General features: G+C 57.5%; 3 protein-coding genes across 4 annotated transcripts in view; all 3 read left to right on the top strand.

Annotated features, from left to right (window-relative positions):
- Positions 1-4908, top strand: part of HGS (hepatocyte growth factor-regulated tyrosine kinase substrate) — a 10313-nt gene extending 5405 nt beyond the window's left edge. The window contains exons 10-22 of the mRNA XM_006869503.1: positions 23-121; positions 224-319; positions 797-835; positions 913-1056; positions 1143-1202; positions 1515-1725; positions 1827-1999; positions 2078-2218; positions 2357-2531; positions 4068-4201; positions 4273-4389; positions 4527-4613; positions 4798-4908. Of these exons, the coding sequence (XP_006869565.1) occupies positions 23-121; positions 224-319; positions 797-835; positions 913-1056; positions 1143-1202; positions 1515-1725; positions 1827-1999; positions 2078-2218; positions 2357-2531; positions 4068-4201; positions 4273-4389; positions 4527-4613; positions 4798-4908 (1587 nt within the window). The remainder of the gene's footprint in view (positions 1-22; positions 122-223; positions 320-796; positions 836-912; positions 1057-1142; positions 1203-1514; positions 1726-1826; positions 2000-2077; positions 2219-2356; positions 2532-4067; positions 4202-4272; positions 4390-4526; positions 4614-4797) is intronic.
- On the top strand, positions 1349-20910 carry SLC25A10 (solute carrier family 25 (mitochondrial carrier; dicarboxylate transporter), member 10). Of its 2 annotated transcripts, XM_006869506.1 has the most exons (12): positions 1349-1353; positions 14694-14793; positions 18013-18132; positions 18268-18382; positions 18475-18523; positions 18769-18810; positions 19338-19381; positions 19468-19538; positions 19838-19930; positions 20085-20162; positions 20674-20730; positions 20809-20910. In XM_006869506.1, exons 2-12 carry the CDS (start codon positions 14701-14703, stop codon positions 20908-20910), a joined length of 864 nt encoding a protein of 287 aa, XP_006869568.1. In that variant the 5' UTR covers positions 1349-1353; positions 14694-14700. The 2 variants fall into 2 exon arrangements, with proteins under 2 accessions (XP_006869568.1, XP_006869567.1); XM_006869505.1 differs by lacking the exon at positions 1349-1353 and having other exon boundaries at positions 14701-14793; positions 19838-19934; positions 20059-20162.
- Positions 9233-12635, top strand: MRPL12 (mitochondrial ribosomal protein L12). The gene is made up of 5 exons (XM_006869504.1): positions 9233-9306; positions 10062-10248; positions 10343-10426; positions 12302-12433; positions 12519-12635. Exons 1-5 carry the CDS (start codon positions 9233-9235, stop codon positions 12633-12635), a joined length of 594 nt encoding a protein of 197 aa, XP_006869566.1.
- Positions 20911-22914: the final 2004 nt, after the last annotated feature.

Genomic DNA, 22914 nt, shown 5'->3' with positions numbered 1-22914 from the left:
ACCCCCGGCCTCTGTGTCACAGCTGCCCCCCAAGCGGGACGAGACTGCTTTGCAGGAGGAGGAGGACCTGCAGCTGGCCCTGGCCCTGTCCCAGTCGGAGGCGGAGGAGAAGGAGCGCATGGTGGGTGCATGCTCCCCATGGCAGGGGCTCGTGGGCTTCTTAAGGCTGGGCACTGGGAGACTGTAGAGACACACTTCTGTCACACGCCCCGGTGTGTTGCAGAGACAGAAGTCGACATACACTGCGTACCCCAAGACGGAGCCCACGCCCGTGGCTTCGTCCGCGCCGCCCGCTAGCAGCCTATATTCCTCTCCTGCGGTGAGGCTCCCCTGGCCCCTTGTCTTGCCTGCTGGCAGGCCTGAGGGCCCAAGAAGGAGTGTGGGTGCTCAGCAAACTAGGCCCGTGACTCCCTGTGCCCTGGTCCGCCTCCCTATGAGCTTGAGGCAGGGACTCGGCCTTCATCCAGTCTCCTTGGTCTCTCTGCCTCAGCTCTTCCGTAGAGGTGATGACACCCCTACTTTGCAGTAGAGGGGCCTCTAGGGGTGAGGCTGGGCAGGACACAGATCTCCCATCCCCCATAAAGGGCAGGTGTGGAGAGTGACACCCAAGGGCCCACCCATCCTGGTTTGGCGCGGTCCCAGGTGGGCGAGGGCACACGGACCACCCTGTTTAGACCCTCCTGGAGTCCTCAAGTGACCCTGACTGAGGAAGGAGGGGAGAGCCTGTCAGTAAGAGCTGGCGGGGGGTGAGCCTCTGCTGCCCTCACAGCTCCTCAAGACCCTGTTTCCCCCCCAGAACTCGTCAGCACCTCTGGCCGAGGATGTGGACCCCGAGGTAAGTCCTACCCCTGGGAGGGGATGTGCTCTTCTTGTGTCTCCCAGCCTAGAAGTGACGTTCGCTTGTCTGTGCAGCTGGCTCGATATCTGAACCGGAATTACTGGGAGAAGAAGCAGGAGGAGGCACGCAAGAGCCCCACGCCTTCGGCACCGGTGCCCCTGGCTGAGCCAGCTGCCCTGCCCAGGGAGGCGCACACAGCCCCAGCCAATGCAGTGGAGGTGAGGGCGGCCCTGGTGGCCTGGCCTCGGGGCTGGGGCCTGAGGGGCAGGAGAAGCTGGAGGCTCCCTCACGCTGTCTCTTCCAGATGCCCCTCCCCGAGCCTGACTCTCAGCCTGCGGCACCATCTGGGGGTCCTTTCAGTGAGGTGAGCCATGACTGGGTCCTCCAGCATCTCTGGGGGAACTGAGGGTACACCCTCTCCCACTGGTCCCTTCCCCGCCAGCGTAAGGAGCCTCCCGGAGGCAGGGAAGTCAGGCTAGAACCTGAGAGCCCAGAACCCCCCAGATTGGGCTCTGGTGTTTCCCAGGGTGTCTGGACCAGGATCTCAGGGAGGCAGCCCCACCCCAGGTCCTGCTCATGGTCACCGTGGGCAGGGTGCTAACCAGTCAGAGCTGGAGGCAGAGTCAGCGGCCTCCACTATGGGCACCTCGGTGAGCGGCCGGCTCTGTCTCCGCAGCAATACCAGAACGGGGAGTCGGAGGAGAGTCATGAACAATTCCTGAAAGGGCTGCAGAATGCTGTCAGCACATTCGTTAATCGCATGAAGAGCAACCACATGCGAGGCCGCAGCATCACCAACGACTCGGCTGTACTCTCGCTCTTCCAGGCCATCAATGGCATGCACCCCCAACTCCTGGAGCTGCTCAACCAGCTGGACGAGCGCCGGCGTGCGTGGGGACGAGTGGATGGACGGATGGACGCAGGGTCCCGGGCCCACCGCCTCTGCGTGAGCTCTCCCATGCCGACACATCTTCCTCCTTCCCCACAGTGTACTACGAGGGGCTGCAGGACAAGCTGGCCCAGATCCGAGATGCCCGAGGGGCGCTCAGCGCCCTGCGTGAGGAGCACCGGGAGAAGCTGCGCCGGGCAGCTGAGGAGGCTGAGCGCCAACGCCAGATTCAGCTGGCCCACAAGCTGGAGATCATGCGGCAGAAGAAGCAGGTGCGGCGGGTGGGGGGCGCTGCAGGGGTCGGAAGGCACCCGGGGGTGAAGAAGGCCCTGATCTCTGTGTCTCCCCAGGAATACCTGGAGGTGCAGCGGCAGCTGGCCATCCAGCGCCTGCAGGAGCAAGAGAAGGAGCGGCAGCTACGCCTGGAGCAGCAGAAGCAGACGGTGCAGATGCGCGCGCAGATGCCGGCCTTCCCGCTACCCTACGCCCAGGCACGCGCTGCTCGGCCCCGCCTATCCGATCGCCCGCCTCCAGATCCCGCCCATCCGATCGCCTCGCCCACCCTGTTGCCCCGCCTCCCCTCCCTGTCCACTTGGAAACTGCTGAGGCCACTCTGTCTCTGCCCTCAGCTCCAGGCCATGCCCACGGCTGGGGGTGTCATGTACCAGCCCTCGGGTCCCACCAGCTTCCCAGGCACCTTCAGCCCGGCGGGTTCAGTGGAAGGCTCCCCCATGCACACAGTGTACATGAACCAGCCTACCCAGGCTGGTGGCCCCTACCCCAGCATGCCTGTGTCCGGAGCAGGTAAGGGGCTGGGCGAGGGCAGGAGTGGCATACCTCCACCTCTCTTCAGATTGACATAAAAGTTGCAAAGAACAGTACAAAGAATTTCCCAGATGTTAACGCTGGGCTCTAGTTACTGTATTTTCTTTTCCTGAATTGCATAGCGAGTTAAGCATAGCAGCCCTGGTGGTGCAAAGGGTTAAGCACAACACTGCTAACCACAGGGTCGACGGTTCAAACTCAGCAGCTAATCCATGGGAGAAAGATGAGGCCGTTTGCTTTTGTAAGGACGTACAGCCTTGGAAAGCCTGTGAAGCTTCCGGTCACTACAGCAGTGGGTCCCCCACAGGTGGACACATGAGCACATTGGTACACAAATACCCAGTGTTCACAGTGCACATTGTTCCCAGAATGCATGGTCCATCCCCCATTGTCCCTGAGCTCTTGTGTACACAAATCCTAACACAGTCAGTTTGTCTGTGTCAGAACAGTGACCAAATTCCAACACGCTGGACCTTCCAGAACAAGAGCACCCAGTATGCTCACTCTGCGTCCATTTCCTTTGGAATGGTCCAGGGTCTGTCTGTGTCTCACCTGCCATGACTTCATGTTAGTTCTCTGGTGCGGTTGTTACAGGAGCACCACAAGGAGGCACTCTAACAAACAAGCTGACTCCCAGGTCACCAGCTCCAGGTGAAGGCTCTCTGGAGTTTCTGCCTCTGGGTGATCCTATGTTGGGCACGTCTTCCCATCTCTGCTTGCTAGTTTGAGCTTTAAAGACACCCCCACACTAACCCTGCCTCATTAACAAAGACAACCCCTTCCCAACTGGGTTACAACCACAGGCTGAGGTTGATTGACAGCCCATGTCTTGAGGGGACACAATTCTGTCCAAAGCAGGCCTGTCTGGGATTGGCTCTTGATGGGCAGACGTGGGAGAGCCATGCTGTGTCCACACATGTCACTTGGTCCTGTTGCTGGTGACACGTGGTTGAGGTGGTCTCCTGGGTGTCAGTCAGCCCTGTGAAATTATGGACATCTTGGGGCACCTCTGACTTTGCAAATGTCCTGTCACTCCACAACCTGTCACCACTGGTTCCCTGATTCTTCCCTAGGAAGGCTTTCTCCCCTGTTCTGGGCTCCTGGGGTCCTGCTCTACCACAGCTATTGAAATGGGTGGGACCCCTACACTGCGCCTGTGTCCCCAGCAGTGTGTACAGAGTTGTCCCTTTCTCCAGCAGCTCCAAGGACAGGGTGGTGTGGGGCCTAAGTTTGGTCTTGTAGCTCCGCTTTGGGTCCCCTCTACATATGTGTGTCCACACACACACACACCCAGCTTTCCTGCTCAGGGCCCTGTCGCCTCCTCCTGGGCCAACCCGCTCAAGTGCTGGTACTAGATCCCAGGCCGCTGCAGAGACGATATCTGCTCCCTGTGGTCTAGCCTTTGTGACCTTGTCCCCAGCCTAGGACATCACATTCGCTCTGGTGCCTGTGTTACTCTCTCAGTGTGGTGATAGGACTCCTGGGACCCCATCTCTCTGCTCCTCTCCCCCACAGATCCCAGCATGGTGAATGCCTACATGTACCCAGCAGGGACCGCAGGTGGGCAGACTGGGCCTCCCGGCCAGGCTGGGCCCACCAACAGTCCCGCCTACTCGTCCTACCAGCCTCCCCCCACACAAGGCTACCAGGTAAGTGGATGAGGAGCTACTGCCCACCTGTGTCCAGGCCGAGCCCCTGCTCACTGTCCCTCTCTCTGCAGACGGTCACCTCCCAGGCTCCTCCGAGCCTCCCAACCCTGCCCCAGCCCCCACCTGGGACCGTGGGTTATCTGGGGAGTCAGCCTGTTTCCGTGGGCTATCAGCCCTACAGCATGCAGGTGAGATCTCGAGGTGCTGCCAGGCTAGGGGGTGGCTGACATCCCAGAATGGTTGTGGCATGCTGGGCAAAGCCCTTCCCCGCACCCAAACTCTGTCCACTCCTGGCCCCTCAGTGCCATTCATTTCCTCCCCCCAGAACCTCATGACCACCCTCCCCAGCCAGGACGCACCTCTGCCCCCCCAGCAGCCCTACCTCTCAGGGCAGCGGCCCGTGTACCAGCAGGTGAGCACCCCCCCACCCCCCAGGGCCCTTCCAGCCCCGTGTACACATCTCAGGCTCAGCCAGGCAAGGGCGGGGGGGTGGAGGCAGCACATCCCCTGGAAGGAGGCGTTGGGGCCCTGCCCTTGTGGAAGCGGCCAACCTGGGCACTTTTACCAGTGAAGCCAGTGGCTGGTTTTCTCCACAGATGCAGCCCCCCGGGGGCCCTCCACAGCAGCCCCCCCCTGTGGCCCAGCAGGCATCTGTTCAGGGGATGCCAACGCAGAGCAGTGAGGCCCAGCTTATCTCCTTTGACTGACCGTCCGTGGGACAGCTCCAGCCAAACACTGGCTCCTCAGCCTGCCCTTGGCCTAACCCGCCCCTGGCTATCTCCTGCCCTGTGTGGTTCCCAGCTCTGGGCACCTCTTGTCCACCCCCACACTCTTCTCCTGTTCTCAGCCTGCCACCCATTGTTTCCCGGCTCCATTCATCCTGTATTGCTGGCTCACAGCCAGGTCCCCAGGGCCAGGCCTCTGGAAGGATTAGAGGGGAGGCCAGTGGCAGCAGGCGTGGTCTCTGTCCAGCTGAGAGGCCTAAAGTCGGGGCGACTGCCTGTGACCCAGCTGTAGAGCCCCTTCCACAGGGGCAGTGGCCCCGACCCTCCGCAGCATGGGGAGAGACGGCTCTGGGCACCTCCCTTTTCTGCTTCTTTGCGGTCATCTCCCTCCCAGCCCCCTGAGTAGACCGAATGGAGCGGTGAAGGTAATAAAACGTACTGAGAAGGCACCTGGTTCACTGAGAGGCGCCGGCAGGGCCAGCACTGGGCAGTCCCGGTCCCCATGGTCTCTGCCTCTGCTCTGGCTGTGACCTGCTCTCTAGGGACAGCAAGCGTCCTGGGCCTTGGTGTTGGGTTCAAAGGGGCTTTCCTCTTGCCGTACCCGGTCATGACCCCATGTGTCCCAAGTTGCTGACAGGTTGAGGTTTCTCTGGTGTTCCATACATAGTAAGACTGGACCCTGAGAGCTCTGACCTCTAGAGAGGGAAGGGGGCTGAGTCCACTGCGGAATGCGCTGAGCCGGCTCTGGCCGAGGCGGGAGGCCACTGAGGTTGGTGATGGGTGTTTAAAGTGAACTCCATCCAGGGTTCAGAACCCACTGAGGTTGGTGATGGGTGTTTAAAGTGAACTCCCGTCTGGGGTTCAGAACCCAGCACAGCCTCCCTTTCTCTGGCCTTTCAGGTGGGCCCAGTAGTAGCTCTACTGTGGTAGAGGATGGAGAATGGGGGTGTGTAAAGAGCAAAGCATGAGCATGGTGAGGCAGTGCGCAAGAGCACGCCCGGGCTGGGAAAGGAGCCCCCACCTGCTCCCTACCAAGAGCAAAGGCCGGGAGATCACATGGTGTCCTCTCTGAATCCGTTGCTGCAGGTGCAATAGCTAGGAGGATTGGGAGGGCTCAAAGGGGAAGCCGGCTTAGGCTGCGAACTGCTGGGACCAGAAAGCCAGGGCTCCCTGTGTTCCTGAGAACCAGCTCTCCCCGGAGGCCCTCCTTTCATTACTTAACTAGTTCAGTCATTAACAAAGACCATGGGGCACCCTTGGCCCTCACCCCTGAGGGCACAAGGGGTGCCCGCACAGGGTGGTGCAGGCCCTCTCCCTCCTGGCACTGGCCTTCTGTGGCAACAAATGGAGCCCTATTTGGCCTCCCTCATGTCAGTATGGACCTGGGCAGGAAGGGGGGCACTGAGGTCATTATTACCAATGTGGGTACACACACACCACTGACAAGCCTAGCAGTCCCTTAGGAAGAGGCTCATAAGAAAGCCATTGCTAACTTCCAGCAAGATGGTAAACTAGGCAGACACACTCATGGACCCTCTACAAGAAAGCCATCAGAAAAGGAAATATGAAAATCCAATAACCCTGAACTCCAGAGGAAAGGTTAGAGAAGTGGATTAAGTACTTGCTGGGAGAAGCTGAGCTGGGACAGCGTCAGAGGGAGACTGGTGAATATCTGGCCAGATGGGGCATGAATATCTTGATTTTTTGTTGGTGAACAGAGGTGTGGCTCATTCTCACCCTCATCTACCCCAAGCGCACACCCTGCACTCGAGTCTGAAGGTATGTGGTTGTGACTGAAACTATTGTGAGGCAGGGGCTGGCTTCTGCCACCTTGGTACCTGGAGTTGGCAGTCACCAGTCAGCATTTAACCAGGTACCCTGCCCCCAGCTGCTCTGTGGACCTCACACTGAAACCAGCTCCATCAAAGGCCTCAGGAACAGACTCGGGATTGAATTCCCTGAATGTGGATAACACCTAGGCCCGTGGGAGACCCTTCTAGAACCTAGAACGCCACTGTCCTATCCCTCCTGAGATATGAGCTCCCTGGCTTGCAGGAACCCCCTAGAATTTACTTCTCTCCAGGTCCAGCACCTGCCCTGTTATTTATTTTTTTTAGGTTTGGTTTTTCCCTCTTGTTTCGTTTTTATTATTTCTCCACCTCTTTCCATTCCCTTGAATTTTATCCTTTTTAACTCTGCTTTCTGTGTTTCCTTCTGTTTCTCATTTCCCCTCTTCGGTTTTTATCGTCCCTTTTTTATTCTTTAAATGTTTTATTGTGAATTATGTGATAGTTTACATGGGAGAACATTAGCTTTACATTCATCCTATCGTATATCATTTCATTGCCATGATTACAGTCCCCTCCATGCATCATCGCCCAACCAAACGGTATACCCCACAAGTCTGCCCCTCAGTAGGGTTGTCAGCACACAGCCCCTTCTCCATCTCTGGCGTCACTGCTTCTCTGGGTAGGGTCCCGCACTTTGCTCTTCTCTCTTGATGGTCCCAGGGACCTCCACTCCTTTTGTTACAAAACGTCTACCTTTTACATTTCCAAGCCTCACAGTCAGTCCTGATAACAGTTACTCACAACTGTGCCACATGAGCCCTATCCCCATCTCCTTTCACCAGCCTGCCCACCTCTCCCTGGTTTTGTTGTTTCAAAAAGTTCCTTTTATTTTCTCTCGTTTGGCTCCATTTTTCTGTCCATCTTTTCTCATATTTCTCCCTTATTTTCTTTCATTGTTGGTTGCTTGTTTGACAGAAAGATTAAGAAATGCGAGAATACAGAAAAAACTTAGAATTCAGGAAAACTATAAAAACAGACAAAAGCAGATTTTGAAACAATGCAACACCTGCAATTAGAAACCTAGAAGATTAAGATTTCAGAAATGGACCACGTATTGAAAGGCAAAGGAGTATATTTGAAACCGACACAAGAGAATGAAACGTAATCAACTTGACCTCATACACAGACACAGAGCACTCAACCCAGCAAAAGCACAATTCTCCAAAGTTCATGAAAAATCTACGCAACTTTGATGAACGATTTTGCAAAACACTTCACAACACGGATGAACCTGGAGGATATAATGCCAAGTAAAATTGTTGCGTGTTGTCAAGTCGGTTCCAGCTCATAGCGACCCTGTATAGGATCCCCAAGGTGCAGTCCGTGAGTTTGAACCGCCAACCTTGTGTTTCAAACCGACCTTGTGGTCTAGTGAAATTAGCCGTCACAAAAGGGCAAATATTGTTGTAAAGATAAAAAAGGGTTTTCTTAAAAGAGGCATTCTATGATGGTTACCAGGGGTGGGAGGTAAGGGGAAATTATCCAGGGCTAGTAAGTAGCACAAGGAGCTCTGGTAGTGCAGTGCTTACGAATCGGGCTGCGGAACCCACTTCACGGCACTTCACAACAGTAAGTAGCACTAACACAGGGTCGCTATGGGTCGGAACCGACTTGACAGCACTTAACAAAAGCGGCACTATAAGCACTGGACTGCTAACTGCAAGATCCGCGGTTGAAACCCACCAGCTGCTCCTCAGAAACCCTATACAGGGTCGCTATGAGCTGGCGCGGACTCGAAGGCACCTAACAAGAGGGTAGCTGATACAGGAAAGATGACCGCAGCGGAGACGGGAGTGCAAGTTCAAGTGAAAATGCTGTTAACTGATGGTACATAGAGAGGATTTAATTACCCGTTGAATGTAAAATTGATGACTTGCTCTGTAAACCTTTACTCAATTCACAATAAAAAGCTTTTAAAAGACAACCCATTGCTGCAAAATCCATTCCGACTCAAAACGACCCACCCTCCGGAACAAATCCTACAACGGCGCCAGGGAAAGTGCCGTTACTAAGGGAGCCCGAGTGGCCCTTCACGGTCCATCTGCTGAGGGAGCGAGCCGGTCCAGCAGCGGTGCAAACTCCGAGCTCCAGGGTATGACCGGCGCTCAGTTCCGACCGCTGCACGGTGCCTGGGTCCAGAGCGAGTCACCGCCCGAGAGTCTCTAGCGCCTGCGCGGCCCGCTGCCTTGTGGGTAACGTCGAGGCCCCAGAGGAGGGGAGTGCGATGCACAGCTAGAGCGTCCCTCCCAGCTCTCATGCTCAGCAGCCCCGGTGGCTAGAGCGTCCCTCCCAGCTCTCATGCTCCGCAGCCCCGGTGGCTAGAGCGTCCATCCCAGCTCTCATGCTCCGCAGCCCCGGTGGCTAGAGCGTCCCTCCCCAGCTCGCATGCTCCGTGGCCCGTCGGCTAGAGCGTCCTCCTCGGCGGATCCTCGTGTGACCTTCCAGCGCGCGCACCGATGCTGCCGGCGGCCGCTCGCCCCCTGTGGGGGCCGTGTCTCGGTCTCCGGGGCACCGCGCTCCGCCTCGCCAGGTACCGCGGGCCGCAGAGGAGGCCGTTGGGGTGATGGGACCCCGAGGGGGCGGACCGGGTGGGATAGCTAAGGCCGGGCAGCCGAGTACCGAGGGGCGCAGGGCCCGGGCGAGGCGGGAGGCCAACGAGCACCACTGCAGGCGGCCAAGCCGGCCCTCGTCCGGACCCTTGGGGCGTGGAGGGGACGGGAGGCCAACCCCGCGCCAGCCTTCTTCCGCGCGGGCCATGGAGGGAGCGCGGGGCGGCGAGGCTGCAGATCGGGGGGCGCCCCGGTACTGCCCCGGTGACCTTGGCCGAGTCCCTGCCGGTCTCCGCGCCTCAGTTTCCTCGCATCCTCGGGCCAGGCGTTTTTTGGTGCCGTGCGGCCCGCGTTTGGAAACGTGCCCTTTAAGGCATTGATTTACCTTCCTCGGGTCGGTAGTGCCCCATTCAAACTGGAAATGTAACGGTTGGAAATGCAAAAATTGTTGGGAATTTCTAGGGCTGTTTGAAGGCTTTAGAGGAGGTCTGGTGGGGCAGTGGGTTAAGCATAGGGCTGCTCACTTAAAGGTTAGTGGTTCAAGTTCACCAGAATCGCGGTTCCGCTGTCTGCTATAGAGTCGCTGTGTGTCCGAATCTCCGCAGCAGCAGCAGCTGCGGGTTTGGTGTTTGGTGTTGGGTTTGAAGAATGTGAAATCACGTGACTATCCCCTTGTTAGTGGTGTGGCCCCTACTCAAGCCAGGCCTGACGAGCTCCATTTGAATGGGGGGGCTAGGCGACAGGTGCCCGCTGTCTGGACCGTCCGGCAGATGAGGAGCAGCAGCCACTGCAAAGCTGAAGTGCTCGCTGGTGCCCCCCTGGATAATGCCCCCAAGGAGTACCCCCCCAAGATCCAGCAGCTGGTCCAGGACATTGCCAGCCTCACGCTCCTGGAGATCTCTGACCTCAATGAGCTCCTGAAGGTAGCGGGGAGCTGGCTGGCCTCTTGGGCATGTCATTCTCACACTTAGCACGTGGGGGGGACTGCTGCTGACCCAGCTCCTCTGTGTCCTGCAGAAAACGCTGAAGATTCAAGACGTGGGGCTGATGCCTGCCGGGGTGATGCCAGGGGCTGCCCCTGCTGCCGTCCAAGCCCCCGAGGTAATGACCTGTCCAGGCCTCACACCTCATGGTTACAGTTTTGCTGCCCTTTATCTCTGGTCCTGCCACCAGCCAGTGTCGCTCTCTAGACAATTCCTCTGGAACCTCCCTCCTGCGCATGTGCAGACCACAAGTCCAGCCGAGGGAAACAAATTAGCGAAAAGGAAGGGCCAGGAGAAATGACAGTGTTGTGGTTAGGTCCCTGCCCGGTCCTGGGCCCTCCTCACAGTTGTCATGTGTGAAGCCATTGGTGTTGCCGCTGTGGTAGTCCATCTCATTAAGGGTCTTCCTGGTCTCTCACCAAGCATGGTGTCCTTCTCCGGGGACTGGTCCCTCCTGATAATCCGCCTAAAGTACTAGAGACCACATCTTGGTATTGCTTCTTAGGCTCATTCTGGATGGATTTCTCAGACAGTTCTGTTTGAGTTTCTGGCGGTCTACAGGAGTCCTGGTGTGGCACTGTGGGTTAATGTGCTGGACTGCAAGGTCGGCGGTTCAAGCTCACCAGCTGCTCCTTGGGTCACTCTGGGTCAGAACCAACTCAACGGCACTTCACAACATTAACAGCAGTACTTTCGGAACCCCTCACCAACAGCATAAGTCAAATGCAGCGAATCAGAACATTATGTTGTGTGTGCTGTGGGGTCTGTTAGGGTTAATGGTGAAGAAGCCTTGGGGGTGGGCTTTGAGGGGAAACTGAAGGAGTCAGGATGAGTGCCGTGTACCTTTGGGGGCACAGTGTGTATGAGGGATGAGTATCTGCCAGTAAGTAGCCTTGAGGCAGGGCAGAAGAGGAGGGTGCTGGACAGCCCAGTCCATTGGGTTCAGAGGCCGCAGGAGGATGAGGGTCAGGAGGTGGCCACTGAGGCAGCTTGGGTGTCTGCCATGAAACCAGCCAACCTGGTCTAAGATTGAGCCCCAGTAGTTGGATACGAGCAGCCAGCTGCGCATTCCCCAGGCCGTAGCATTGTGGACGTTAGGCGAGGTTTGCTACACGTCCCTTGTTGACGCTTTTGCTGAGGCTTAAGGTTAAATCCCTGACCGGTTGTTTCATCTTCCTGTACTAAAGTATACATCTGTGAATGCCGTTAGTTGTAACCATTGTCCATAACGGTGATTACATACCCTGACCACCGCCACCACCACCACGGGGTTCAGAGGTCTGCAGTAATCCCTGCAGCGTGTGCTTGATTGCTAGGTCTCTTAGGACTCTTTAATGGGATTGCCTCCCCATCCCATAACCATTACCTCCTGGAGTCAGGCAGGGGTCTCTCATGGTTCCCAGGTCTAAATAAGTCTGATGCTTCCACGAGGCAGGGTCTCATGGAATTGGTACCCCTCCCTCCCGGCCTGTGAACTGGGCAGACAGTTCGGGGAAGAGTGAAACGGGTTGTTAGTGTCATCCAGTTGGTTCCAACATACATTGACCCTGTATAGAATGGGTTTGAACCACCGACCTTCCAGTTCAAACTGACCTTTGGGTCCTGTTCGTATCCTACAGTGTCACACCAGTGCTTTTTATCCAAGCTGGTACACTGGGGGGGTTGGGGGAACTTGTTGGTGACTGTCTTGGGCAATCAGGACATGGCCCCATTCATGGTGGCACCCCTTGCTGGTCTCTGGGGAGGGTGTAGTTGAGACCATGCGATTGTTCACTGATGTCTGGACTTTGCCTGGCCAAGGACTGTGCATGGTCTCAGTAAACACTGGTGCCACTCTTCCTGCCTCACAAGTCAGGATCCCTGAGGGACCAGAGAAGTAGTGAGGGTCTGTTCGGGAGCAGCCTGTATGCCTGGTAGTGTGGGTCCCCCAGGACCTCTGGGAAAGGGGCTGCAGGGAGGACGACCGGGTGCCACCTTAGCTGTCTTGCCCCAGGAGACAGAAGAACTCCCCAAGCAGAAGGAACAGACCCACTTCACTGTCCGCCTGACAGAGGCCAAGCCTGTGGACAAGGTGAAGCTCATCAAGGAGATCAAGAACTACGTGCAGGGCATCAACCTGGTCCAGGTGAGGCCTTGTCCCGGGCCCTTGTCGGGTGGGGCTGCTTTCCACGAGCCTGACGTTCCCCTCCGTTCCCCTCCGTTCCCCACAGGCCAAGAAGCTGGTGGAATCCTTGCCTCAGGAGATTAAAGCCAACATCGCCAAAGCCGAGGCCGAGAAGATCAAGGCGGCACTGGAGGCGGTGGGCGGCACCGTGGTGCTGGAATAACCCTGCGAGAGGACTGAGGGGCTGAGGCCCTGCGAGGCTTGCCCTGCACCTGGCGAGGCCAGGGTCCCAGAGTCACAGCGAGGTCTCCTGGCACTGGATACCAGCTCCCTTTAGGAGGGAGGAACGGACCTGCGGGGTGGGGCAGCCGCTGCCCGCGAGGGCACCAGGAAACGGACTTGGGAACCTCAAGTCCCCGCACAGCTCTCTGTGGCTGGCGGGGAAATACACTGTTCAGACACAGCACGTGCAAGTTGTGTTCACGGGATCCTTGGGGTGGAGCCGGGGGCGCCCAGCCCTGTAGGACGTCTGAGGGCTCTGCAAGTTTGGGAGTACACAGGTGTGGTGGTGCTCTCAGCCCTGCTCCAGTGACATTGCCGTGTGGACAGGCCCAGGACTTTACTAGGTGCATGTTCAGCTTCTCCCTGATCAGGCTACCAGCGAGGGCGGGCCTCCACTGATTTGTTAAGAGGGACTGGGGAGCATGGGGCCTAGTGCTGGAGGGGATCCACCATCAGCCGGATGAGCTGCAAGGTCCCAGTCGTCGGGCTTGGCTGTGAGGGGTCAGCAGGGAGCACTCTGGGCAGTGTCTGGCTAGGCGGGTCTCCCCGGGGGACTGAGGAGCTGGCCGCTTTGATGCTCCCTCTTCAGTGAATGGGAATTGCAGCTGCCCTGTATAGCCAACAACTCACCCACAGCATAGAGCAGAGCGGGAGCCTGCCTTATTGCGCCAGACTGCCCCTGCTGTGGACCCTCCCACCTTTAGAACTGGGGTGACCCTGAGAGCTCAGGCAGGGTGAGTTGTGGGGTCACTGTTGAGGGCCTACCACCTCATGCCCAAACCTTGTGCTAATGCCAGCCCCTGGACTGTTGGTGTCCATGTGGAGGCCCAGGGCCAGGTCTTCACACTCATGTACCTAGCTCCGCTGTTTCCCCTGTGCTCAAAGCCCTCCAAGTCTTTATAGGTTTGGGTCTTGGAGAATAATGCTGTCTAGCTCTGCACTTCTGCCCACTGGCATTTCTGTGCCTTACTCTGGCATTGTAGTGTTCGTCTGCCCCAAGGAACTCCGCAGTTCTGGAGCAGGACCTAGCTGGGGGGCACTCAGGCCCTGCCTGACCCTGACACACACTGACACCTGGGGCCACTTGGGCTGTGGGGAGGACCACCAGCTGAGCCTGGCATCATGGGGTCAGGGTTAGGGCCTCCTCGGTGGACAAGGGTGGACAAGGATGAGGGTCTTCTGTCCTCAGTTTGCTCCGGAATTATAAACCAGGGACCACCTCTCCTTACCCTTCCTGTGGGGCCCTAGCCCACCAACCTGCCCTTGAAGAATACAAATCGTTAGCCCGGAGGTGGGGACAGGAGTTTCAGCTGGGCAGGACAGCCCCATATATGTGAGGGTAAATGGTAGTCTGCCCACACTTCCTCTCCCCCAGCCTCCTGGTATATGGGGCAGAGGAGGTTACAGAGGCGTGGACACAGGTCCCCTCGCCGCATGTCCCAGCTCCGGTTGTCTCCCGCCGCCGTGATACAAGCCAGGGCTTGTGCTGCCGAAAGGGTAGGACTGGGTATAAGTTCAGGGTCGGGTTTCCAGGAGGGTGGAGCTTCGGGGCACCGAGAGTCCTGGGCCGGCTGTTCCCGAGCTGACCTTCGGAGCGCTGTCCCAGGCGTGGGTCCCGTTGAAGGTGGCCAGGGGACACCAGGTTCCCGGAAAGCGTGATGTGGCCCATTCAGGCTCCCCGCGACTGGTGGGATCCACGAGGGCACGACCGGTCCAAGGACTACAGGGTCCCCGGGCTCTGGGGGCGGAGATAGACCCCGCGGTCTAGTAGAGCACCCACAGCTCGGCTCTGGGCCGCGGCCTCTTTAAGGCGCACGTTCCGCCCAGCGTTGGGGCGGGGTCTGGCGAGGGCCCGCCTTTGGGCCCGCGCGGGCGCATTGGCTGAGCTTTGAACACGGCGTGGAGCTGGCGGCGGGCGCAGAACGCCCGGCACCTGGTACTGGTCACCTAGCACTTGGGGAGCACCGAGCGTCAAGTAGAGCACTTGGCGGACACCGAGCCGGGCCATGGCGGCCGAGGCGCGCGTGTCACGCTGGTATTTCGGGGGTCTGGCCTCCTGTGGGGCTGCCTGCTGCACTCACCCGCTGGACCTGCTCAAGGTGAGACCGCGAGGCTGCGCTGCACCTCCGATCGGGGGCCTGAGACTGGGGGCCCCGGAGGTAGAGACCAGGGCGCCTTCTGTGGCCGCAGCCCTGCCTACCCGCCCTGGCCTCACCCTGTGATTAAAGCGTGACGGGGACCGGCACCGACCGGAGCCGCCCAGCCTGCCCAGTTCCGTGATCTGCGGGCGGATCTGAAATCGTTCAGCGAGTACTGCGGACAGCCGCATCTCAGTCCCCCCAGGGGACACCTCAAGATGCTGCCGGAAAGGGGTAGGGGACCCCCTAGGCTCTGCACGCTCTGGGTGAAGGAATGCCAGCTGCCGAGATACCTCAAGTCGCCTTTGCTGGTGGCAGCGAGCCCAGGACCTGGCGAGTACAGTCCCCTCCCCAGTTTCAGGAATCCTGTGTGACATACAGTGCTCCTGGTGTCTGGGTTTCTGATACTGATGTGTATAGGGGTCCGCATGGGCATCTGTACCCTGGGCTACTGGACATGCACTGTGGTAGAAGGAATGAGAGACTGCTGGGTAATGGGGTGACCAGGCACCCCAGCTTTAGGTTGCTCCCTGAGCCGAGGGAAGGCCAAACCAACTACATGGAGCAGGCTGAAATGGGAGGCCAAGAAAGGGGACTTTAGGGTCACACCGCAGCTGAGACTAGACCACCCAGGTCCTAAGAGGTAGTAGGCATTACTCAGAGGGAGCTATAGTCTCACTTCTTTAAACTCTTTTTTTTTTTTTTTAAAGGGGAAAAAAATGCGTATGGAAAAATCAGACAGAACTGTCCTTGTCTCTTCATAGGCCAGCTAACAGTGTTTGTTTTCTGACCCTTTCTCACCACAAAGAACAAAGAAGAAAGGCCTAGGCCTTTAAAAACCGAGCAAAGTCCATCAGGGAGTCCCTTCCTGTTCACCCTGGACTTGTGGTCAGTGGGGGCCTCCTCCTCTTCACCCCCAGCCAGGCTGCCCCACACCCTTGCCCTCTTGTTGTTAAGTGCCATTGAGTCTGTTTGGACTTATAGCAACTCTGTATAGGGCTTCTGAGGCTTTTATAAAAATGTTCAGAAGCAGAAAACCTCGTCTTTGTCCTGCAGAGCAGCAAGTGGGCCCAGCTCACTTGTCGTTCACAGTCCAGTGTTTATTCTTAAAGTTGTGTCAGCAGCCTTTTTCCTGAGGAGGCCCTGGGTAGCTCAACTGTTTACTGAAAGGTTGGAAGTTCAAGTCCAGCCCAAGGTGTCTCAGAAGAAAGGCCTGGTGATCATCCATTGACAATCCTGTGGGGCACAGTGTGTTCCCATGAGTCAGAGTCAACTTGATGGTGTGTTTTCATAAAGAGAGGGGACTGGCTTTTTTAAAAAACAAAACAAAACCTTTTTATTGTGAATTGGGTTCAGCTTTAGAGAGAGTAGATCATCAGTTCTACATTCAGCAAATCCAAGGCTTCGTTTTGTCTCAGTAATGGTAATCCCTCAACGTAAAAGTCACCCCACTTACCCTCCTGTGATTCTTACTTCCATTCTTCCTCCTCTCCCAACCCTTCTGAATTTTGTCCCTGGCGAAATACTTCTCTTCTGATCTTGAATGGTTGACCATTCTAGGCTGTGTGTGCCTCATTAGTGTCCTCTCTACATACCTGTCTAGTACTTGGCTCACTATTGAGCCCCGGGGGACATTCTGTTCCAGATCTGAGGAGTGACTAGGGGCCAGAGTCTCGGGGATCCTCTAGTCTCTAAACTTGGTCGTTTTAGGATTTTGAGTTTTGTTCCACATTTTCTCCCACTCTACCCGGGACCTTCTAACATGATCCTTTCAGAGCACTTGCTAGTGGTGGCCAGGCACCATCGAGTTCTTCTGGTCTCAGGGTCGTGGTGACTGATGCTGATGTGATCCAGGAGTCCACTGGACTCACTGTTTTCAGTCCATTTCCATCAACATCACTCTTTTTCCTCTGGACGCAGAGAGATCAGTGGAGTCTCTCTTAGCTGCTAAGTAAAAGTGAAGTGTAGCAGGGAGTGGGGTGAAACTGATGACTGTATCCATGCACCTGGGAGCAAGGTGACTTGGAGGAAGTTGGGATGGCAGGAACCAGGAAGAGGGTTTGGGAAGGAGGGCCTTCCCAGTCTGTCTTTTCCTGCTTCCTGGTGCCCCATGTGTCCATGCCAGGGCCTTGCAGGGTCAGGCTGGAAACTGATGTGGTGGCCATGTTCACACTGTGGACCTCACTGCTGACCCACTGTGACCTGGACTCCCTGGCTGTTGTCCGTCCTCCAAGGCCCCACTGGGTGTCACTGCCTGCCCTCGCCCTGCCTGCCCCAAGGTGCTATTGATGCAGAGGGTCAGGGTCATCCAAGGGCACAGGTGGGGTGAGTTTCTGGGACCTTTAAAGAGCCTGTCACTCTACACTGCCCATGCCCTAGCTCTGTCCTCCCACCTCTCTCTGCAGGGAGTAGTCATACAGTGCAGCCCCCAACCCTGGGCAGTTGTATGGGAGTGTGGAAAGGCTATCCCAGAGAAGAGGGGAAGAGAGGTCAGGTCCAGACCCCGCTGAGCTCAGTAATTTGGGCACACCCAGTGAGAGCTCTGTCTGGGGTCCCCACGGGTATGCCCAGTGTGACGGGGCCGTGCACAAACTTCCTCTGACCTCCTCATGCTGGCCCCTTCTGGGGGACATGACTACGGGGTGGTGGTGATTGCCAGAGGGCCAGAGAATTAAGTGTGGCAGCTATTACCTCCACATTCTCTTTGTCTCAGTCTTGCACCCTGTGCCCAGCTGTGGAACCCCACCTCCACTCCCAACTCCTTCCTGGGTTATCCTGCGGGGTCCACAGTGTGCTGCACGCCTTGTGCCTCAGTTTCCCTTCTGTCTTATGGGAACAACAACCCTCCCTGGGCTATGTGGAAAGCTGCTTGAAGACTAGGGGTCTTGCCTCCCTTCCCCACTTCGATACCAACAGCTGTTACTGTGGTAACAGCATTGTAGGGTGGAGCAGGTTCAGGGCAGCCGTAGCTCCATCCCTGAGCCAGTACTGCTGGGAGGCCTTGTTACTCCCAAGCCTCAGTTTCCCGAGTTTCTAAATGGGGTATTGCCGGCAGGGGGCCTTTGTGAGGTGTACACGGGGCAGATGGTGAAAGAGAGCTCGCTGCATCTCTGTGCCAGCCACGGGCACAATGAGGCTGGGTGCGGGCTGAGCGGGTGTTCCCCCATCTCCCACCGGCAGGTCCACCTACAGACCCAGCAGGAGGTGAAGCTGCGCATGACCGGCATGGCGCTGCAGGTGGTGCGCTCCGATGGGATCCTGGCGCTCTACAATGGCCTCAGCGCCTCCCTCTGCAGACAGGTGCGGGGGTGGTAATAGAGCTTCCTACCATTCCCGGGGTCCTCTCTAAACTGGATAACATGCCCCAGAGTTGGGTGAGGAGGTGCATGGGGAGCGAGGGTCCTCTGGCCGCTCCTAAGCAGGGCGTCCCCACAGATGACCTATTCCCTGACGCGCTTCGCCATCTACGAGACGGTGCGTGATCGCCTGAGCAAGGACAGCCAGGGACCATTGCCCTTCTACCAGAAGGTGCTGTTGGGAGCCATTGGCGGTGAGCGACTGAGGGAGGGGTACTGGGTGGGTTTCGGGGGCTACTGGTCCTCACATATCACATTTGGCTTTGGGGGGGGTATGTCGCCCCAGGTTTCACCGGCGGCTTTGTAGGGACCCCTGCAGACATGGTGAATGTCAGGTCAGTACACGCCCCCCAGGGTCAGGGTCATTCTGGGGCTGGCCTGGGCCTGGACCTGACCAGTGTTCGGTCCCCAGGGGCTTTGAAAGCCTGCGCGCTCCATCCTCTGCTTTGGACCCTGGGTACTGTGTGTGCCCGGTGCCCCGGGAGCCTCAGGGGTCCCACTAATTCAGGCTGCTGGAGCCTGAGGGGAGGGGTGTCCCCTGGTCCTCACCCAGCCCCTTGAGCCCCCAGATCTCTTTCAGGATGCAGAACGACATGAAGCTGCCTGTGAACCAACGACGCAAGTGAGTCCGGCCTGGCTCCATTGGGGGGGTGGGGCGGAGGGCCTGGACCCTGGGGTCCTATCAGAGGGTCAGGCTCCACCAGGCGTGTGGCTGGTGGGGGGGCGGTCCTGGAGTCCTATCCGAGGGCTGAGTGTGGTTTGGGGAACTTCCTGGATCTCTGGAGTGGGAGGCCTGAGGTCAGAGAGACCCCCAAGTAGCTCTCTCAGAACTAGGCAGTACTCTGACAGGTCACATGGCTTATGGGGTCACATGAGATGAGGGTAGGGGTCTAATGGCCTTTGGAAAGTACTGTGTTCCTGAGTCAACTGGGGACACATCACCTGGTTTTGTTTGGACTGAACCAGCACACCTGTCCAAGGCATCTGGGGAGTCACGGCCATGGTGGCTTTTGGGGGGCTTGTAGACCCTTTCTGTGATCTGGGCATCAGGCCGTGGGGAGCAGAGCTGTGTTTCTTGTATGTAAACCTAGAGAACTGGGGTGCCGTAATCCCGGGGAGACCACTCACAGGCCTGTTCTGTCCACGCAGCTATGCCCATGCCCTGGATGGCCTCTACCGCGTGGCCCGTGAAGGTGAGAGAAATAAAGGTCTTTTCCTGGGGCAGGGGCAGAAGGCACAAGACTGGAGACCCATGCCTGACCTCCCCTTTCCTCCACAGAGGGTCTCAGGAAGCTGTTCTCAGGTGCAACCATGGCCTCTAGCCGCGGGGCTCTTGTTACTGTGGGCCAGGTAGGGGTCCGTACACCCAGAGGGGTCTCAGGCATGGTCCTGCTCCATCACAGAGGGAGACATTAGGCACTGGGGTGGGAGCAGGGGTGCTGAGACCCTCCTGCATGGACTGGGGAGGGCCTAGTACTGCCATCCAGCTTGACCTTAGGCAGACCCTTTACACTCTGGCCTTGGCCTTGGTTTCCACATCTGCCAAGTGACCATTAAGTGGGTACGTGATCCATGCTGGGTGTGGGGAAATTGGGTCAGTTTTCCCTGGGGTCCCTCTATGGGCTTGACCGTCCCTCCCATTCCCCCAGCTGTCCTGCTATGACCAGGCCAAGCAGCTGGTCCTGGGCACAGGCTACCTCGCGGACAACATCCTAACCCACTTTGTGGCCAGCTTCATCGCGGTGAGTCCCTGATATAGGATTGACCCAGCCTGGGGACTTAGGGCGTCAGGAGAAACCAGGAGCTTAGGCTTCATGTGGTGGGCACTTGGGTAGGGGTCTGCAGGGAAGCCATCCTCAGGCCAGCGTAGTTGGTGACCGTCCCCTTCCCCTGCAGGGCGGGTGTGCCACCTTCCTGTGCCAGCCTCTGGATGTGCTCAAAACTCGCTTGATGAACTCCAAGGGCGAGTACCAGGTGAGCTGGTGCCACTGGGGCTGGGGTCCCACTCCGAGGCCTGGGGAAGGAGCTGCTGCAAAGTTTTTTTGGGGGGGGGCTCATGTCTCTGCCCTGGGGAAAGAAGCCATACCTCCACTGGCCTTTGACTTCCTTTTGTTTTTTAATCGGATTTCTTTTACAAATTAACAAAGGCAGCCTGTTTACAGCTGGGTTTTACAGCTGGGTTTCACAGGGTAAAATTAGGCAACAATACAGTTTTAACAAGTCAGCAGTGGGGGTGGGGATTCCGTGAAGCTCCCTGGGTCTCTGTCTCTGCAAAGGGGTTCCCATGTGGCGGCTCACAACCCCCTGCCGGCTAGCCAGCCTGCCCCTGGCAGAATCTGCTTTTGTTGGGTCAGGGTTGTGGGACAGGTGACCTTCCTGCCACTTGTAAAGACCTTGCGCCTCGGCTACCTGCCTGTCCCCCGGCCCCCATGGGTGCTGGAGAAGGGACAGCTTTACAATGGCTCTGCTTTGCTCCGCCCCTCAGGGAGTCTTCCACTGTGCCATGGAGACCGCCAAGCTGGGACCACTGGCCTTCTACAAGGTGGGCGGGGCTGGAGTGGGGCGGAGATGGGGCGGGTACCACCGGAGCTCTGGTCACTCTTCCTTCTTACCTATCCAGGGCCTCTTCCCTGCTGGCATCCGCCTGGTACCCCACACGGTGCTCACCTTCGTCTTCCTGGAGCAGCTCCGCAAACACTTCGGCATCAAAGTGCCGTCCTGAACGGGGCAGAGACGCCTTTCCTTCCAAAGAGTCCAGACGGGGTGGTCCAGAAGTGCCCAACCCAGCTCTCCTCCCATCCTGGTCCGGGACCACCCGACCACCCTCCCAGCTAGGCCCCTTCCTGCCACAGGCCACATGGTCTCCCAGCCCCTGAAGCTTCAACCACCTCCCACCTCAGAACCTACTTCTTCCCTGCCCATCCCACTTCCTGCCCAACAACTCTTCACTCAGGAGACAGATCCCTGGAGGGCAAGGCTTGAGCCGCTGGCTGGACGGCTGGTTGTATGACCCCATGGAGTAGCCACTTGGTTTATACTAAAGGTGGAAGGAAGGGCCTTGTTGGTCATCTGCCCCTCCCCCCCCAGCCACCCTTGGGACCCTTGGGTCACCTGCCTCCTTGCCTTGAGCCCCTTTGGTTTGCTGGTTCACTGAGCAACTGCTCTGAGCCCTCAGCACTGCTGGCTTCCAGCTGCTTCCATGTAGGAACTAGATGGTCACTTGGGGGGTGTGGACCCCAGCAGGTGTGTGCACATGAGTTCTTTTTACTGTGAGGAGAAGCATAGCTAACTCTGAGTTCTCAAGCTAGGTGGACCCCCGCACTAAGCTGAACTCAGAAGCAGATGAGTACCCAAAGTGGGAAGCACCAAGGGTCTCTGTTCACGCCTCAGGTGGTCCCATGCACCAGCCCTCCCTCCATCCAACCCCCTGTGGCTTTAACAATCTGTTCTGCCAAAACTTCAGGGCCACAAGCTGCCTCTGTCTTCAGGAACCATGTCATGTTTCTCAGGCTGTGGGCAGCGAATTCCATCATGGGAGCTTGGGACAGGGGTATCTGAGGCCCTCTGTACTGAGGGTGATCACTGTCCATCAGCCAAAATGCTGCCTCCTAGACTTCTGCTTACTGAGTTCCCTGGTACTGTGACCTTATGCTGGAGGGGTCAGAGGACCCCGGGCGTGTTGCCAGACACCATAAAAGACAATGAACAGCTCCGCCTTTCACGTGCTACTGTTCCTCGGTGCCCACGTGCCCTGTATTCCTCACTAGCCTGCAGCCCACCCTCATACCACGGGCAACAGCAGTACCCTCCAGGAGGGCTCTCCATTGCAGAGGCAGACTCCCAGAGCAGCAAGAAGGCGCTGTCAGGATGAAAACTTTGAGAACCCCCCAAATGCAGGAAGAATTGGGTGAGGTGGGCATGTGGCGGTACAAAGTAGAGATGGGGGTGCTCGGGCAGTAGGGTGCAGTGTTATTGGGTTCTGGAGCACATCACAGTAGAACCCAAGGTGCCGCCCTTCCCAGCAAGCTCCTAGCACTGTTGGACCCTGAGTTTGAGGGTTCTGGACCAGCTGTGGGGGCCTCCTCAGTCCTGGTTATAGGAGGTATCCTGTAAATCAGCCCTGATCTCTGTGGTATGGGCCAATTGCTCAGCAGACCCTGAAGGGGCTAGAAGATTTCCTTCTCCAGAGCTGCAAACCCTGGGACGGACAGGCAAGCTGCTGGAGGAGGGACTGACTGTGAGCCAGACCCTCAGCATGGTGTCTGCTGCCTGGGGCCTCCCGGGCTTCCATCTGCTCTTGGAGCAGCTCCAAATGATGAAAAAGTAGGGTGTTGTGAATATCATTAACAAAACCCCTGGCTGTGGAGCCAGTGGTGGCTCACGAGGGCACTTCGAGTCTCAGAGCAGAACAGTCTAGCTAGACTCTCCTTCCACGGCGCCACGGAAAACCAGACCAAACCTATTGCGGTCGAGTTGATTCACACTCGTAGTGACCCTGGGTAGGTTTCTGAGACTAAATCTTTATGGAAGCAGAAAATCCAAACCACCAGGTTCAGTTAGTAGTCAATCACAGACCACTGGCCCCAGCCAGGGACCTGTATTTCAACAAGGCTGTTATTAGAGAAAATGGTCCCCGCAGAGCAGTCCCCCAACCCACTGGATCCTTTGGCGGCAAACCTAGGCACTGTATGTTTATACACGAAACCTGAGGACGCATCAGCGTGTG

Source organism: Chrysochloris asiatica, unplaced genomic scaffold (genome assembly GCF_000296735.1).
Source record: "Chrysochloris asiatica unplaced genomic scaffold, ChrAsi1.0 scaffold00132, whole genome shotgun sequence".
NCBI classification, from domain to species: domain Eukaryota; kingdom Metazoa; phylum Chordata; class Mammalia; order Afrosoricida; family Chrysochloridae; genus Chrysochloris; species Chrysochloris asiatica.
The sequence above is the reverse complement of the archived record's forward strand: the minus strand, read 5'-3'. Positions and strand labels throughout refer to the sequence as shown.